The 17,389-nt window shown below is 37.0% G+C and overlaps 1 protein-coding gene across 7 annotated transcripts in view; it reads left to right on the top strand.

Moving 5' to 3' along the window:
* LOC115211793 (roundabout homolog 1) overlaps positions 1-17,389 on the top strand; it is a 703,622-nt gene that overhangs the window by 425,207 nt on the left and 261,026 nt on the right. For all 7 annotated transcript variants that reach the window (XM_036503450.1, XM_036503452.1, XM_036503453.1 and 4 more), the window contains exons 8-10: positions 5,162-5,321; positions 9,215-9,433; positions 13,138-13,227. In XM_036503450.1, the coding sequence (XP_036359343.1) occupies positions 5,162-5,321; positions 9,215-9,433; positions 13,138-13,227 (469 nt within the window). The remainder of the gene's footprint in view (positions 1-5,161; positions 5,322-9,214; positions 9,434-13,137; positions 13,228-17,389) is intronic.

The raw sequence follows: 17,389 nt of genomic DNA, 5'->3' as shown, positions 1-17,389 counted from the left end.
TCTCTTTTTCTCTCCCTCTCTTTCTCTCTCTCTCTCTCTTCATGTGTGTGTGTGTCATCATCTTCATTTATCATCTGTTTTCCATTCTAGATGTATAGATATGTATGTATGTATCTACCTATCTATCTATATGTGTGTGCGTGTGTGTGTATGTGTGTGGATATATGCATGTATATATGTGTATACATAGATACCTATATTTATGTGTGTGTGTGGGTACATATTTAGCCATGTTTATATTTTCTTCTACATATGGCTGATTATATGTATGTGTGAATAAGTGCATAAATGCATATACACACACCAAGATATGTCATGCGCCCTCTGTATGGAGTTTCCTTTCATTGAATTTGTTTGAAGTCTCTTCCTTCATGTTTACTAGAAATTTTAGATTTCTCTATTAATTACAAACTGACACACATCTCAACACTTACATATATACAGCATTAACTCCTACTCACACATACACACACACACACACACTCATACTATCATACGATAATATGTATAGTCAAATCACGAAATGAATATATATTTGCACATATTTCAGTGCAATATCATATAAGTTTATATACACTAACATCACTTTCCACAAACCAATGAGGACTATTTGACCTGTTAGAAATAGTAGCCTTTTTTTTTGTTGTTACATTCTACTATTTAAAAATGAAAAAAAAGAAGAAATGTCACATTGCTCAATGTTGTCCTTGATACACAATGTTTTAAGAAAAACAAGAACAAGATAGAATGCCTTTGGTATGACTGGAATATCTTTGGTATGTCTGCTAATTCAGGATTGGTCTGCAGCCAAATTACAAGAATATCCATATCATGAACATCCATTAACACATTTGTGTACAAACACATCACGTGACCACGTGACTTACCAGCCTATCAAATGTTGTTACACATCGCTGGTCACAGTGCATTTTGCATTGTTTTAGCCTTCAAATGGCACCACCCTGCTGGTTAGGAGAGCAAGCCAATAAAAACACATTATGTGTATAAAAATAAGTAAGTGGATCCTCTGCTAGTTTTAACAATGTGTATTCTAGTTGTCTGATGCACTGAACTACCAACTCATTGTATTAAAGTGCTGGTTGTTAAGTATTCCACAGATTCAGACACCCTTAATGCCGTTCTCAGCCAGAAGCATTGCAATAGAGTTGGCCCTTTGGATTATATGTACAGTATATCCAACTCGCTTCCACACACTGTTTCTCTCTGCTTCGGTTATTCGAAAGCTTTGGCAGAAGACATTTACCCAAAATAATAATCGATGAGATCAAACTCTAAATCTTGTGATTGCAAAGGAAGCAACTCAAACACCTACACACTCATATGCTTATATACACATACATTTGTATCAAGGTGTTGGATCGCCAATATTTAATGATGAGGCAACTGCATTGCCTGTTCTTAAATGAACCTATAAATGGTGACCATTTGTCAGATGTGTGTGTATTCCTAATGTAATTCTCAAGCAGAATTAATTAGACACAGTGTATGACAAGGCTGTACTCTTTGAATTATGAGGCACAAACCGGCCTTTCAGGCTTTTATTCAATTTCCAGTTGCACTCACAAAATATATGTTGACCCAATGTTAAAGAATATGACATTTTCCCAAAATGCCATGCAGTGGGATTGAAACCAGAACTTTGTTGTTGCAAAGTGAATGTTCTAATCATTCACTTATGTTGTACCTGTATATATATATATATATATATATTATATATATATATATATATATATATATATATATGTGCATGTATATAACACAAACACATGATATCTAACCATGTCACATGATCATGTGACTGACCAGACTATCAGATACTGTTACACATCACTGATCATAATGCGCTTTGCATTATTTTAGCCATCAAATGACAACACCCTGCTGGCAAGGTGCGTAGGCCAACAAATCCCACTGATCGAGGGGGATTGGAGCAATGTGAAATTAAGTGTTTTGCTCAAGAACATAACACATCATCTGATCTGGGAATTGAACCCACAATCTAGCCATCATGAATGCAGCAACCTAATCACTAGGCCACATACTTTCATTTAACCTTGTATAAAACCAAAATGCATAAAAATGCTCAGATATGTACTTAAATATTTAAATGAATCACAAACATACACCCTCACTCTCTCTTTCAAAATATTTATTGCCATTTATTCTCCTCTGCTCACCCTTATACAATTCTCCTTCAGTAATAACTAATGAGGGTGGCAAGCTGGCAGAAATGTTAGCACACCAGGTAAAATGCCTCGTGGTATTTCGTCTGGCTTTATGTTCTGAGTTCAAATTCCACCAAGGTCGACTTTGCCTTTCATCCTTTTGGGGCTGATCTTATTGAGTGGCACCCTCCCCACAAATTTCGGTTCTTGTACCTTGAGTGGAAAAGAATGATAACTAATGAGGACAGCGAGCTGGCAGAATTGTTAGCATGCCGAGTGTGAATTGTTTAGCGGTATTTCATATCTTTACATTCTGAGTTAAAATTCGTTGAGGTCAACTTTGCCTTTCATCCTTTCCGGGTTGATTAAATAAGTACCAGTTATGCACTGGAGGTGATGGTGGTGGGGTCGATGAAATCAACTTAATCCCTTTGTCTGTCCTTGTTTGTTCCCTCTATGTTTAGCTCCCTATGGGCAATAAAGAAATAAATAATAACTAATGTACATTGCACTAACAAGGGGAAACTCTATGGTTGGAGAGCCTCCAAGAAAGTGCAGCTAAATCTGTATTACATCACATTCTATCATTTGGATTATATAGTCCAGAGTAGAGTGTTCCAGGAAAAATAAATGGGATGGTTATGGCTGAAGCACTTCTCATCTGTCAAGGCTCTATTTGATCAAGATCAACACAGGGCTAAGCAACAAGAAAAATTGTGGTGCCATTTGCCAGCCTCCTCTGGCCCCTGTGCTGGTGGCACGTAAAAAGCACCTACTACACTCATGGAGTGGTTGGCGTTAGGAAGGGCATCCAGCTGTAGAAACACTGCCAGATCAGACTGGAGCCTGGTGCAGCCTCCTGGCTTCCCAGACCCCGGTCAAACCGGCCAACCCATGCTAGCATGGAAAATGGACGTTAAACGACAATGATGATGATGATCATCATCATCGTCATCATACCCACATTCAATTCATTCCATTGTCAGCCTCAACCAACAATTTCTGCAGGCTAAGTTTAATTCAGTCTTCAAGTAGCTCCTGCAGTTTCTGCTTAGAGCGATGCATATCTGATGTTTTTATTTCACCTAGATTCCAGGAGATCATAAAACAATTTTATGTCTTTTATATCATATTCCTCCCCTTCTTCCATTATTAGAACCATCATTTATCATCACCACCATCATCACCATCATCATCACTGTCATAATCTCCATTCCCTTCTTCCCCATGTCATCTTTGTCAGTAATATTATTCTCAAAAATATTCATTAATATTACTTTATACCAATAAACTATAAATTGTTTTAACTGGAGAAATCATTAGTTACTGATTGATGGTCAGAATGTGTGTGGAGGGGTGTTGTGAATGTGCCATAACTAGTGGATGGGGTGGGGGCGATCACCAGATAAAACCCCTGCTGTAATTTTTTCATTCTCGCATATTTTTGTTTTTGGAACTTGTTTTTTTCCTTTGTGTTTTCTTTATTTTATATTGCTTAAGGTTCTTGGTGCTATAATTGATATAAAGCTATGAAATTCTTGTTTTATCCTTGGTTCATCCCTGATCGGGCAGACCTTTGGTCAAAGAGGGGCTGTCTATGCTCAATCTTTTATTTTGACTGATTGACAAAGATTCGCTCATTAATATGCTGCAATCCTTCGCTCATTAAGATGCTGCTCACACGACCTCTGCTATATGGTGACCCCTCTAAACTAGCTAGCTGCTTATTTTCAAAGCTTTTCTTCCACCCATGATCCTGACAGTACTTCAATGCTCAAACACTACATTAACCCTTTAGCATTTAAACTGGCCATATCTGGCCAAAATACACTATCTGCTTCATGTCCAAACTGGCTATAACTGACCTCTAGCACCTACCCCACAATGTTACTCTGAAAACACATAATCACATCTTTGAAATCTTGAAGCTATGAGATAATGTAGGATTAATTCAAATGTTGTGAATTAATGAATGTATTTAACAAAGGAATCTGAATACTGTATAGTGAAATATTTTCTTGGTAACAATCTTCTTGACCTACATCTTTTTTACAAGCATCAATGATTTAAGATTTACAGGAATTCAAACTGAATGTCAACTGCCTTGATTTTACGAGTTTTGGAGGATCATCGAAGGTGTTCATGATCACTACTCCTCATCCTTCACTGATGATGGCTTCTGTTGTTGCCTCTCTCTTATTCAATAGTTCTTGGTTTTGCATTATTTGTTTAATTAAATTATACAGTGTATCAGAATTTTTGTCCTTGGGTTGCAACTGTTATTTTCTATTTGCTTACCTCTAGAAAGTATGAAAAATAGCTAATATTTCTTTCAGACTTTGCTTTTGTTACATTTATTCAAACCTCAAAGAATCCCTCTTGACACATGGCTATGATACTACCCTACTACTTCTGCTCATTATCAGAGATGCACATATTGTCAACAACTAAGGGACATGCTCAAGTGATTACGGTCAAGCCACCGACAAGCAAATCTGTGATATTGAGCAGAATATTTGCTATAATGATATTTCTACTTCAGCAATTCAGCACTGAATCTTTCTGAAATGTAATGGAAAATAGGTCAGTTTTGAAACATTGATGTCAGTGTCACAAAAACAAAGTCTGAAAGGAATGGTTGTTGTTATCTTTGATTTCTAGATTAGAAGCAAAAAGGAAATAACACTTATTGGCCAAAGACAAAAGAAAATTTTTTAAATGTGTTACACAATGTTACTGTTGTTTTTGATATTATTTTGCTGGTGGTGTTTTCTTGTTTTAGTTAGAACCACAAAGGTTCTGTGATGCCTTGCAGCCAATTTTGGTTTTTGTCACCAACCTTTGACATAAAGGTTTTATTCTCTCTCTGCAATTTTCTGGTTGAAATAAAATAATTAAATTTAATCATAGCAGAAAATATGTAATACAAATCTCAACATATGACTAATAGTTTTCTCTCCTTTTAATGTTTATAGGATCTTATGTTTCCAAATCGAGATTTAGGCCGATTTTCAGTGGATGTAAATGGAACATTACACATTCGACAAGTGCGTTTTGAAGACGCTGGCGAGTATACATGTCATGCTTATAATGCAGCTGGCAGTAAAGATAAGAAAGTTCACATTACAGTTCGAGGCAAGTACAAAATTTTATGCATCTATCAGTATACACATGTCAGTGTGCGTGTGTGTGTGTGTGTGTGTACATGTATTCATATGTGATGGCTGTCCATTCATGTCTGTGGAAAGCTATCATTGGCTATTAAAAGAATCCTACTTTGACTGCATCCCTGTAATCTCACTAGCCTCTTACAAGTCTTTTGGTAGACATCTTACACATACACAAACACATATGATATATGTGTCTGTGTTATATATTCATACACGTATTCTATTTTCATTTAGTTATCCTAGGAGAAGAATTGCAGTGTTAAGAATTCTTCTTCATGGAACAATGAAGTTAACAGAGCTGTATTTGCACTCAGTTTTGGTAAATATAAAGGATGTCCATACACGAGTGTGTGTGTGTGTGGTGTAATGGACATAGTGCTGATGGATAAGATGTAGGTGAATGAGGTGATTGAGTGCACTTAGTATAACGTGACATGCTGTTGAGAGGATTCAAGGTTTAAGTGACAGTGAAGGGATATATAAAACGTTGCATTAATCCATGAACAGATTTGGAATTACATTACAAAGTTGTATGAAGTGTTAAATCATTATGTGTCAGGTGTTGAGACATTGAGCTTAAAACACAATCTCCAACCTTAAGTTTGGTTGTTATCATAATCGAGAATTGAATCTGAGTAATCTGAGCAATAATTTTTCAATTTGAAAAGTGAAATTGTTTAACTCATAGTAATTGGAATGTTAATGAAGTTTAAATGAGAAAAAATTGCTATTCTAAAGAACAATTTTAAAAATTCAAAAGTAATTATCTGCGTATAACTAACAGGAAATTGTATAATTAAAACATTTCAAAAGACTTGTAATTTGAACTTAGAATCATATAAATACTCAAATTTAGTTTGATTTTAAATCTACCCAAGGCAAAGTGGTTTATAGATTCTTCTTGTTTCAGCCAATCTACCTTCTAAAAAAGTAAAAAAACTTCGCCTTATTTTTCAGTTTTAGTGAATAATTATTGAGTTTTTAAGATATATATTTACCTTATCTAATAAGGTATCAATTAACTAACATGACATCAGAAACTATGTAAATTTTCATGTCATTACTAATAAACAATGTTTTAAGTAATAAGAATTATACATTTCTTTATGTCTAAATAGGAATTCCTATGCTAACTAACATATCTTTTGTCTATCTTTTAACTTTTACTTGTTTCAATCATTTGACTGTAGCCATGCTGGAGCACCACCTTGATGGCATTTTAGTCAAACATATTGGCCCTGGAACTTATTTTTTTAACCCTAGTACTTATTTTATTGGTCCCTTTTGCTGAACCACTAAGTTGCAGGGACTTAAACACACCAATACCAGTGATCAAGCGATGGTGAGGAGCAAATACATACACAATGACACACACTCACATAGATATATACATACATGCATATATATATATGATGAGCTTCTTTCAGTTTTCATCTACCAAATCCACTCACAAGGCTTTGGTCAGCCCAAGGATATATTAGAATACTCTTGCTCAAGGTGCCACGCAGTGGGACTGAAGCAAAAACTACTTGGTTGGGAATCAAGTTCCTTATCACACAGCCATGGTTGCACCTATGTGTCAGATACTTGAAAAACATGTATGCAAATAATCCGTTTTAAGAATTATTTTCAGAGGATGATCTGACAGTATTTACTAAGCTTAATATTGTTGTTTTTTGGAACATACTTCAAAATATCTTGTGAATGTCTTTACAATAGGTTTTCACTGTACTTATTCCGAAATACAAGTGATAGAGCTTTTTTTTTCAGAAATTAAAACTACATGACTCAGCTCCTCACTTCACTACTGTTCAATACTTCAGTTCACTAAACTGATAAGAATAGGTACCTGATCATTATGGAATATTAGAATATTACTTTTGATTAGTTGTATCCTTTTCTGGTATATTTATCGCTCTTCTACTGAATATAACCATGAAAGCATATTAGCCTTATAATTTAGGAGATATTTATGATTGTAATGTAGTTGAGGTTAATCTCATACTAAAGTTGTGGCTTTGCAAGAAAGTTAGGAATATTGCTGCAAGCTGGCTGAATCATTAGAGTATCAGGAAAAATGCCTTGCAGTATTTCTTCTTTCTTTTTGCATTTTGAGTTCAAATATATCTTAATTGGTTTTCCTCTTTTCAAGGTTGCTTTGATACATTTTTCTATGTCAAGTCTCTCTTTGATTTCTTTGTACTGTCTGTAGTTGTGTTTCCATTTGTTTATCACTTGCAGTATATAACTTGAGACTTTCCAGATACAAATATTTTAACCATGAATTGGGGACCTTGTCATATCCTCATGCCTTCCATTTATTTATTGTTTGCAGTACCTGGGTTAAGTGTTGTGTTTGTTTTGTTGAATATTTTCTACGGTGATTCCTTCATAGCTCTTACTCCTTCCCAAAATTCTCCTCTTGCTGTTGGTGTTGCATTGACTTCTCTTTTATTTTTCCAAGTTCTTTGTAGAATCATTTTGCAGTGGAGTTGAACTGCTTTTAAATTTTGAATTACACTCAGTCCTAGAGTATGATAATCATGATTTCCTCCTTCAGAATTACCTATTTCTAGATCTACTTCATATTCCTTTTCATTTATATTATCATTTGTGTGGTTCAGGTTTAGTACTTTTTGGTCATTATTGTGCAGTCCTAGGGCATGGGTTTGCCATGTTTTGTTCTTTGCATTGTTTGTGTTGCTCATGTTAGTTCCATCTTCATATTTTACATTCTCAGTACTTATATCTTTGTTAGGTATTCTGTGATGATTAAATGCATGTTTGTAATGTATTCTTTCTTATAAATGTGCTTTCAATTTCTGATATTTTTTTCATTCTGAGAATGTATTTTCTTAAGCTAGCTACTTTGTTGGAGTTCAGCAATATATTCAGATCTAGGTTATTTTTCTTCCAAACTTGAATGGAATATACTATTGTGTTTTTGTTTTGTTGGTGGCTAACCAGTGGCAAATAAACATATAGGAATAGAAACATATTCTTCTTGTGCCTATCTATATCTCTTTTATTTGAAAGACTTGAGGAGTAACATTTGGCCCAATATTTAAATTGTCATCATTTTTGTAAGGAACTTTGTCATTATTTTCGTAGGGAACTGCTTGGTACTTTCTGTGTAGTATGCACTTTCCAATTATTATCTATGGGCTGAATGATACAGCTATTATTATTTTTCAATTCTGAGTTTGCTGGTGGAATGTGGAGACACTTTGTTGTTGATGTGAGTTGTAATTCTGGTGATCATGTTTACACATGCTGTGAAAATGTTGGATATTGTAAACATTTATAATGTGTGACAAACAGATATAAATTTTTATGAGTATTACTTAATCAGTGTTGTTCCAACATTTCACAATTGGTTTTATGGCTTCATTTGTTTTTTCTTTTTTTTTCTATCTCTGATGTCATTGGGTAATTCTTGTAGCAATATTTTAGCATTTTTCATGTTACATGTCACCTGATGTATTATTATCATCATCATCATCAGTGAAATGGAAGAATTGTTAAGTATCCGATAAAATACCTTGCACAATTTATTTACTGTTCTTTATGTTCTGTGTTCAAATCCCTTTAGGGGTCAGTAAAATAAAGTATTTGGCTCACTTTAAAGATTAACCATCTGCTCCCAAAAATCTAGGCTTTGTGCCCATGTTAGATGTAATTACAAATTTCAGTCATTGTGGTGTAATTGTAAATTCAGTGTGAATGAAACTACTCTACACCTGGAAACTAATTTTCAAAGTATAACCAGTTTATTTTTAGTCTGTAACATTATGAATCCTGCCTCCATCTTTACTCTTCTCTTTTACGATAATAATCTTTTACAATGTTTGATTGCAGAACTTGATCCTGAAATCCCCGATGATGATATGCGTCCACCTCCTATTATTAACATGGGCCCGCAAAATCAGACATTGCAGGCAAAGACGGATGCTGTATTGCCTTGTCAGGCACACGGCGATCCGATGCCTACAATACAATGGCTCCGAAATGGTCGTCCTTTGCAGATGAACAATCCAAGACTCATGTTACTTGGAACTGGATCTCTAAAAATATCTGGTAAGAGTGAAATAGTTTCATCCCCTTCTTTAAAAAAACATGCTGCTTGTTCTTTTGTTCATTATTATTTTACATATATTTGTACTCAAGAAGTTCTGTCCTCTACAATGTTCCATGTTAAAAAGTGCTGGTGCCACATAAAGATCACTGGTGCTGGTGCCACATAAAAATCACTAGTGCTGGTGCCACATAAATGCACTGGTGCTACATAAAAAGCATCCAAAACACTCTAAAGTGGTTGGTGTTAGGAAGGGTATTCAGCTGTAAAGACAAAACCAAAACAGACTATGGAATTTGGTCTAGCCCTTGGCCTTGACAGCTCTTGTGAAAACCATGCCAATTTGGAAAATGGATGTTAAATGTCAACGATGATGGTATACTTATACATGAGTTACAAATGATTGTCTTTTTTAGGTGTTACAAATTTTCTGTTTATTGGGTGTTAAAGTTGCATAGGATGACAAGCAATTAGCTGAGTTATTAGAGAATCCGATAAAATGCTTAGTAATATTTGTTTGGGTTCTTTGTGCTGTGAGTTCAAATCCTGCCAAAATCAACATTGTATTTCATGTATTGGTGGCAGGAGACCAATAAAGTACCAGTGGATTGGTAAAATTACTTAAGACACAAAAAGCATTGTAACACATCAGCTACTTTTTAAAAATTAAAGAAAAATTAGTACTAATGTTGCTTTAAAACGGAGATAGACACTCACATTGGTTTTACTACAAAGCAGTACATGTGCACTAGTATGGTGTGTTAAAAAATATTTAATTTTTCTAAATATTATCTCGTTTTTCAACTTATCTCAGAAAATTGCAGTGTGCATACAGATCATGTGATTGAATTGATTGATTCTAGTCTTGTTTGGTACTTATTATTTTGTTTAGCTCCAGTTCTTTCATAGTCCAGCACACCTGTGAGTAGATAATAATTCTGCCTTAGTTTCTATCAAATGCATTATAATTAGGACAACATTTTTTGTATCCTTTTAACGAGAGGCTAGAGTATTACACAGTGTAACAAAATTTTAATATTTTTTTTGTCTTTGGTCAGTTTGGTCAGTAAGTGTTATTTCCTATTTGCTTCTATCTAGAAATCAAAGGAAATGACTACTATTCCCTTAAAATTTTGCTTTTGTGACCTGACATCACTGTTTTGAAATTGACCTATTTTCCATTACAAATTCAGATGGATTCAGTACTGAAGCAGAAATGTCATTATAGCAAGTATATTCTGCTCAATACCACAGATTTGCTTGTCAGTTGCTTGACCATAGCCACTTGAGCATGTCTCTTAGTGGCTGACAGTATATGCATCTTTGATCATGAGCAGGAGTAGTGGGGAGCTTTAGCCATTTTTCATACTTTCTAGGGGTAAGCAAATAGGAAATAACAGTTGCCACCCAGGGACAAAAGCTGTGTTACACAGTGTTATAGAAGAAAAGACTGTTGTTTCATTTCTAGCAAGTCTTAACACAATTATATAGTAAATAAGGTTGTTCTTACTATATTGAAAATAAGGCTATTATGTTTGTTTTAAGTCTCATCTAATGATAGACTAACAATCTGGAGTTAGTTCAAAGGGGTTTAGTTAAGTCTTTGAGCAGACCACAAAGAGTCAATATAAAAAAAATTATAATTAGTTCACCAAAATACATCTTGGTATACATATACACAGTGGAGTGGTAGAAACATTGGGCATTGGGCAAAATGCTTTCAAATCCTGTTGAGTTTAACTTTGCCATTCGTCTTCCTTGAGTTCAATAAAATTAAATACTAATTTAGTACTGAATTTGATGGTATTGATTAACCCCTACTGTCAAACATTGCTGCTCTTCAATTTAAATCGGAGATAATTTCTATATTATTGAGTGTGAGAGCAGCATATTCCATCAAAGTGACTCTGGGATGCAAGTATACAAAGTCCAATATACCCATAACTACCTGTCTTATAAGAGTTCACCAAGGACATGCATCACAGCTATATGGGCACAACATGCTGATCTCATTTCAAGATAAACAACACATGACCTTGCAGGTCAAGTTAGAATTTTCATCAGGTCAAGTAGCTCATCTCACTCAAAAGGTCCCTGAATAATATCTGTTTAAGGATGATTAACAAAACACCCATGTTTCCAGAATGGAATTCTTCAAACCCCAAAGAATTCCCCACCATACATGGCTATAATGCTCCCCTACTACTTCTGCTCATGATCAGAGATGCACATATCGTCAGCCACCAAAGGGATATGCTCAATGGTTAAGGTCAAACAATTGACAAGCAAATCTGTGGTATTGAGTAGAATATTTGCTGTAGCCCATCTTTTATACCAAATCAAAGCATCATCATCATCATTTAGCGTCCGCTTTCCATGCTAGCATGGGTTGGATGGTTCAACTGGGGTCTGGGAAGCCAGTAGGTTGCACCAGGCCCAGTCTGATCTGGCAATGTTTCTACGGCTGGATGCCCTTCCTAACGCCAACCACTCCGTGAGTGTAGTGGGTGCTTTTTACGTGCCACCGGCACAGGAGCCAGACGAGGCTGGCAAACGGCCATGATCGGATGGTGCTTTTTACGTGCCACCAGCACAAGGCCAGTCGGAGCAGCGCTGGCAAAGGCCACGTTCGGATGGTTCTCTTATGTACCACCGGCACTGGTATCACAGCTGCAATTTCCATTGATGTTGATAGATTTCGATTTTGATTTTGGATTTTATTATTATCATAGTGAGGCAATGGCGTGGTAGAATCTTTAGCACTCTAGGTAGAATGTTTAGTGGCATTTTGTCCATCTTTACATTCAAATTCCACTGAATTCAAATTCTGATGAGGTTAGTCTTGCCTTTCATCCTTTTCAGGTTGATAAAATAAGTACCGGTCAAGCACTGAAGTCAATGCAGTCAACTTACCCCTTTATGGTTTCCTTTCATTATAATTTTATTTCAGCTGCCTTAGTACCAGACATCCTCTGGGGGCCAAGAGCAGCAAGGGCACTTTTGTTTTGCTATGCGTGCTAAAATCATCACCACATTTATTCCATTTTGGATGGAGAGTACTTTCCGTAGTATATGGGCTGTACCCTTCAAAGTTATCTTGTGTAGTTCATGAAGATTGGAGTTACCAGGGAGTTGCTCAATATACTTCTCAGCTCCCTTTTTTTTTTTCATTAGTTGACAGAATCATTAGCATGCTAGACAAAATGCTTAGCAGCATTTCATTAGTCTTTACATTTTGAGTTCAAATTCTGTTGAGGTCAACTTTGCCTTTCATCCTCTTGGGGTCAATAAAAGAAGTACCGTTTGAACACTTGGGGTCAATGTAATTGACTTATCTTCTCCCTGAAATTACTGGCTTACTGCCAAAATTTGAAATCATTATCATCATCATCAACATCAGTAGTAGTAGTATGATATTGATTTTCTACTTATTATTGTCGCTGAGTCCCAGTTCTGCTCAGATAGACTCGACCTGTGATGAAACATGTTCTAGCCATGAACATATTTTTGCTATTTTTGGGAGGTATGTAAAGCTGGAGGTGTATTCAGCCTGTTCATCTCAGACTACATTATTGAATCTTCTAGAATAATTCCTCTTTCTGAAATGTTAAGGTATGATTGAAGAGAGATTTTCTGGAAGCCTTCACACAAAAGATTCCTCTGTTGAACCAGCGTGTAATTGAACTTCTGTTTTTATCTTTTGCAGATCTCCATTTTTCTGACACTGCTACATATACTTGCCGTGCTGTTAGTGAAACTGGTGAAACTATATGGAGTGCATCATTAGTTGTACCAAGTAAGTACAATTTCCATTTCTCTTGATATATTTGCCTACATGAACTGTATATACAGCTTTGTGTATCTATGTATAAAGATTTAATGTGTATAAGGCATAGGTACAGGTGTGGCTGTGTGGTAAGAAGCTTGCTTCCCAAACTACATTTCTGAGTTCAGTCCCTCTGTGTGGTATCTGGGGCATGTCTTCTACTATAGGCGCAGGCTGACCAAAGTCCTGCAAGTGAATTTGTTAGATGGAAACTGAAAGAAGCTCATTGTATATGTATCTGTGTTTGTCCTCCACCACTGTTTGAGAACTGGTGTTGATGGGTTTACATCCCCGAAGCTTAGTAGTTTGGCAACAAAAAAAAAAGACAGGGACTAAATATCGGGCTTTAAAAAAAAAGTACCGGAGTCAATTCATTCAACTAAAGATTCTTCAAGGTGGTGCCCCAGCATGGCCACAGATTCACGACTGAAACTAAAAGAAGATAAAAGATATATGCACATGTATACACTTATGCAGATATGTGTGTGTATCTGTACACTCACACAGTCCTTTTTCCTATTTGGTGAAAAGTTATTTGGAGCAACATTTATTGCCAAATGCCTTTGCTGGTGCCTGGATAGAACTACTAGTTACAGAAGATTTGCCTCAAGAGGTTTTGTCCAACCTATGCAAGAATGAAAAAGTGTACAGTAAAATTTGGTGATGCTGTTGCATGTGTACGTACATATATCTATATTTACATATGTGTAGGCCGTTCGCTCCGATCGTGGCCGTTCGCCAGCCTCATCTGGCACCTGTGTCGGTGGCACATAAAAACACCATCCGAAGACCCGGCGACGTAGTCAGTCCACCTGTGCATACCTTCCTACTTATGACACTTGTGAAGACCTGTTGAGGCAAGTGTGTGACACTTGTGTAGACCTGTTGAGGCAAGTGAAAATCAAAATCAAATCAAATCAAATCAAACCAAATCAAAATAGATGAACATCAATGGAATTTGTATCTTTGTGGTACCAGTACCGGTGGCACACAAGAAAACCATCCGAACATGGCCGTAGCCAGTACCGCATCGACTGGCCTCTGTGATGTGGGCACATAACAAACACCATCCGATCGTGGCCGTCCGCCAGCCTCATCTGGCACCTGTGTCGGTGGCACATAAAAACACCAACCGAAGACCCGGCAAGACTAGTCAGGCCATAACCCATGGCCCCTACTTGGGACGTAGTCAGTCCACCTGTGCATACCTTCCTTCCTTCTTGTGACACTTGTGAAGACCTGTTGAGGCAAGTGAAAATCAAATCAAATCAAATCAAAATAGATGAACATCAATGGAATTTGTATCTTGTGGTACCAGGGCCGGTGGCACACAAGAAAACCATCCGAATGTGGCCGTAGCCAGTACCGCATCGACTGGCCTCCGTGCTGTGGGCATGCAACAAACACCATCCGATCGTGGCCGTTCGCCAGCCTCATCTGGCACCTGTGTCGGTGGCACATAAAAACACCATCCGAAGACCCGGCAAGACTAGTCAGGCCATAACCCGTGGCCCCTACCTGGGACGTAGTCAGTCCACCTGTGCATACCTTCCTTCTTGTGACACTTGTGAAGACCTTTTGAGGCAAGTGAAAATCAAATCAAATCAAAACAAATCAAAATAGATGAACATCAATGGAATTTGTATCTTTGTGGTACCAGTGCCGGTGGCACACAAGAAAATCATCCGAACGTGGCCGTAGCCAGTACCGCATAGACTGGCCTCCGTACTTTGGGGACGTAACAAACACCATCCGATCGTGGCCGTCCGCCAGCCTCATCTGGCACCTGTGTCGGTGGCACATAAAAACACCATCCGAGCGTGGCCGTCTGCCAGCCTCGTCTGGCACCTGTGTCGGTGGCACATAAAATCACCCACTACACTCTCGGAGTGGTTGGCGTTAGGAAGGGCATCCAGCTGTAGAAACACTGCCAGATCTGACTGGCCTGGTGCAGCCTTCGGGCTCCCCAGACCCCAGTTGAACCATCCAACCCATGCTAGCATGGAAAACGGACGCTAAATGATGATGATGATGTGTGTGTGTGTGATTTGTTCATTTAATATCAATTTTACCTTCCTAGTTTGGGCTGTGCAAGGAGTTATTTGAGGCAATGCTTTTACAACCAGGGGCTCTTCCTATCTCTAACCCTTTCCATGCATGTATATATCTGTGTGCATATGTATGTATGTGTGAACAAATATATATGTATATATATTTGTGTGTGTGTATATATATATATATGCATATACACACATACATAGATCATCATCGTTTAATGGATGTTGTTGGTGTTAAAAAGGGCATCCAGCCATTAAAACCATGCCAAAACAGAGTGAAGTTTGATGCAGTCTTCTGTCTAACCAGCTTCTCTCAAACTGCCCAACACACACACATCCATGCTGTGATTTGAACACAGGCCACCTGGGTAAAGCCCAGAAATTGTGACCAATTTGTATGTATGTGTACATGCTGACCACACACATCTGTGTGTGTGTATTTTATGTAAGTTGACAGAATTAAACAATTTTGTAACTATCTGTACATGTGTGTTCGTAGGTATATATATATATATATATATTTGATTCGGTTGGTTGACATTTGATGGTGGAAACTAACCCATTACCAATGACCTTTTTTTCATGTCTGTCATTTAGCAAGACACAAAATTTCATACTTCAGCACATATAATGGTATGCACCCTTTGCATAGCTCCACCCATCCAATCCACCTCTCACATTTTGCAAGCCTAAAGGTCGCTCCACTTTGTCACTCTGCATCAGGGGGGTCATTCCAGCCTGTCAGTAACGCATTAAGAAACACTTTACCACGTCAGAGTGCATTAAGACCATGCTTGGCAGCCGAGAAATTGCAGCTGTTCACATCAAGTAGAGTGACGACTCTGTCAGCTGCTGCCATTTCTGCTTCAGCAGCTCCTCAAAATTATAGAGCTCTCTCTTTCTTCCACCCTCAACACAATCACTATTCATTTAAAGCAGCCCTCAATATTTAAAGATATTAGCATGCATAACTGCTCTGTTTATGACCACTGGGTTTCCTGATAAGCGTTTAATATTTTTCTTCTCTAACAAGTTCTATTTGTTATCAAGAATTGCATCTATTTCTATATTATAAGCACTTCTGTTGCATTGTTGTGGCAAATTTTTATAACCATTGACCCTTTTTTTTTTTTTTGTCTTTTGAGTTGTTTTCATATTTTTCTCTCTTTTTTGTGGAGTTGGTGGTAGAGGTATGCGTTTTAGTTTAGCTTTTGATGTGTTTTTGTTTATCCTTGTCATTGTAATTTTCGCTTTTTACTGCTGTTGCTGTTAATATTTCTGTTGTATGTTGTTGCTATTGTTATTGTTACTGTTTTTGTTGTTGTTTTAATTGCTCTTGTTTCAGTTAGTTTTGCTGTAGTTATTCCTGTTTTCTTTATTTTCATTAAAGCTGACATACTTTCGGTTCCTGATGTTCTATCTCAGCATAGTGTGTAACAGAAGTAATGGTGGGTGGGCGGGTGGATGGATGGATGGATGGATGGATGGTGGCTAGAGACACACAGACTGACAGACAGACAGACGGACAGGGAAGAAAGTGATAGAAAGACAGATGCATGATGCAATTGGTGAGAGTAAATAATGGGTGTTGAAATAAGGGTGCTCACCAATAATCTGTAGTGGGAAACTGGAAGTGTGTATATGCATTGTGTGTGTTGTGTGTGTGTGTGTGTGTGTGTCTATTAGCCAGTGAAGATTGCCTGGGCGTTTGCAAATGTTGATGTCAATCAAAAAAACATCACTGATGATAATTTGCAGAGGCAGAAACAGAAAATAGTTTTGTTTGCTCTGACTAAAACACTCACTGTTTTCGACAGTCTTTTTTATATTTTTGTCTTTTGGGTTTTTTTTCTTCTTTGTTTTGTTTTATTTTTAAAGAATGCATAAAATAAGAAATAAAATTCAGAATGTCTCAATCACTCTGCTAAACTCCATTACTAACACAAGATGGAGAGATGCAAAAGTGATAGGATTTCATTTGTCTTTATGTTGAGCAATGGTTCCCAAGCAATTCTATGCTTAAAGACAACATACAAGGAAAATGTTAACTTGTCACTCCACCACCACCGTCTACC

Source organism: Octopus sinensis, linkage group LG5 (assembly GCF_006345805.1).
Source record: "Octopus sinensis linkage group LG5, ASM634580v1, whole genome shotgun sequence".
NCBI lineage: Eukaryota > Metazoa > Mollusca > Cephalopoda > Octopoda > Octopodidae > Octopus > Octopus sinensis.
Note: the sequence above shows the minus strand (reverse complement) of the source record. Positions and strands in the feature narration are given on the sequence as shown.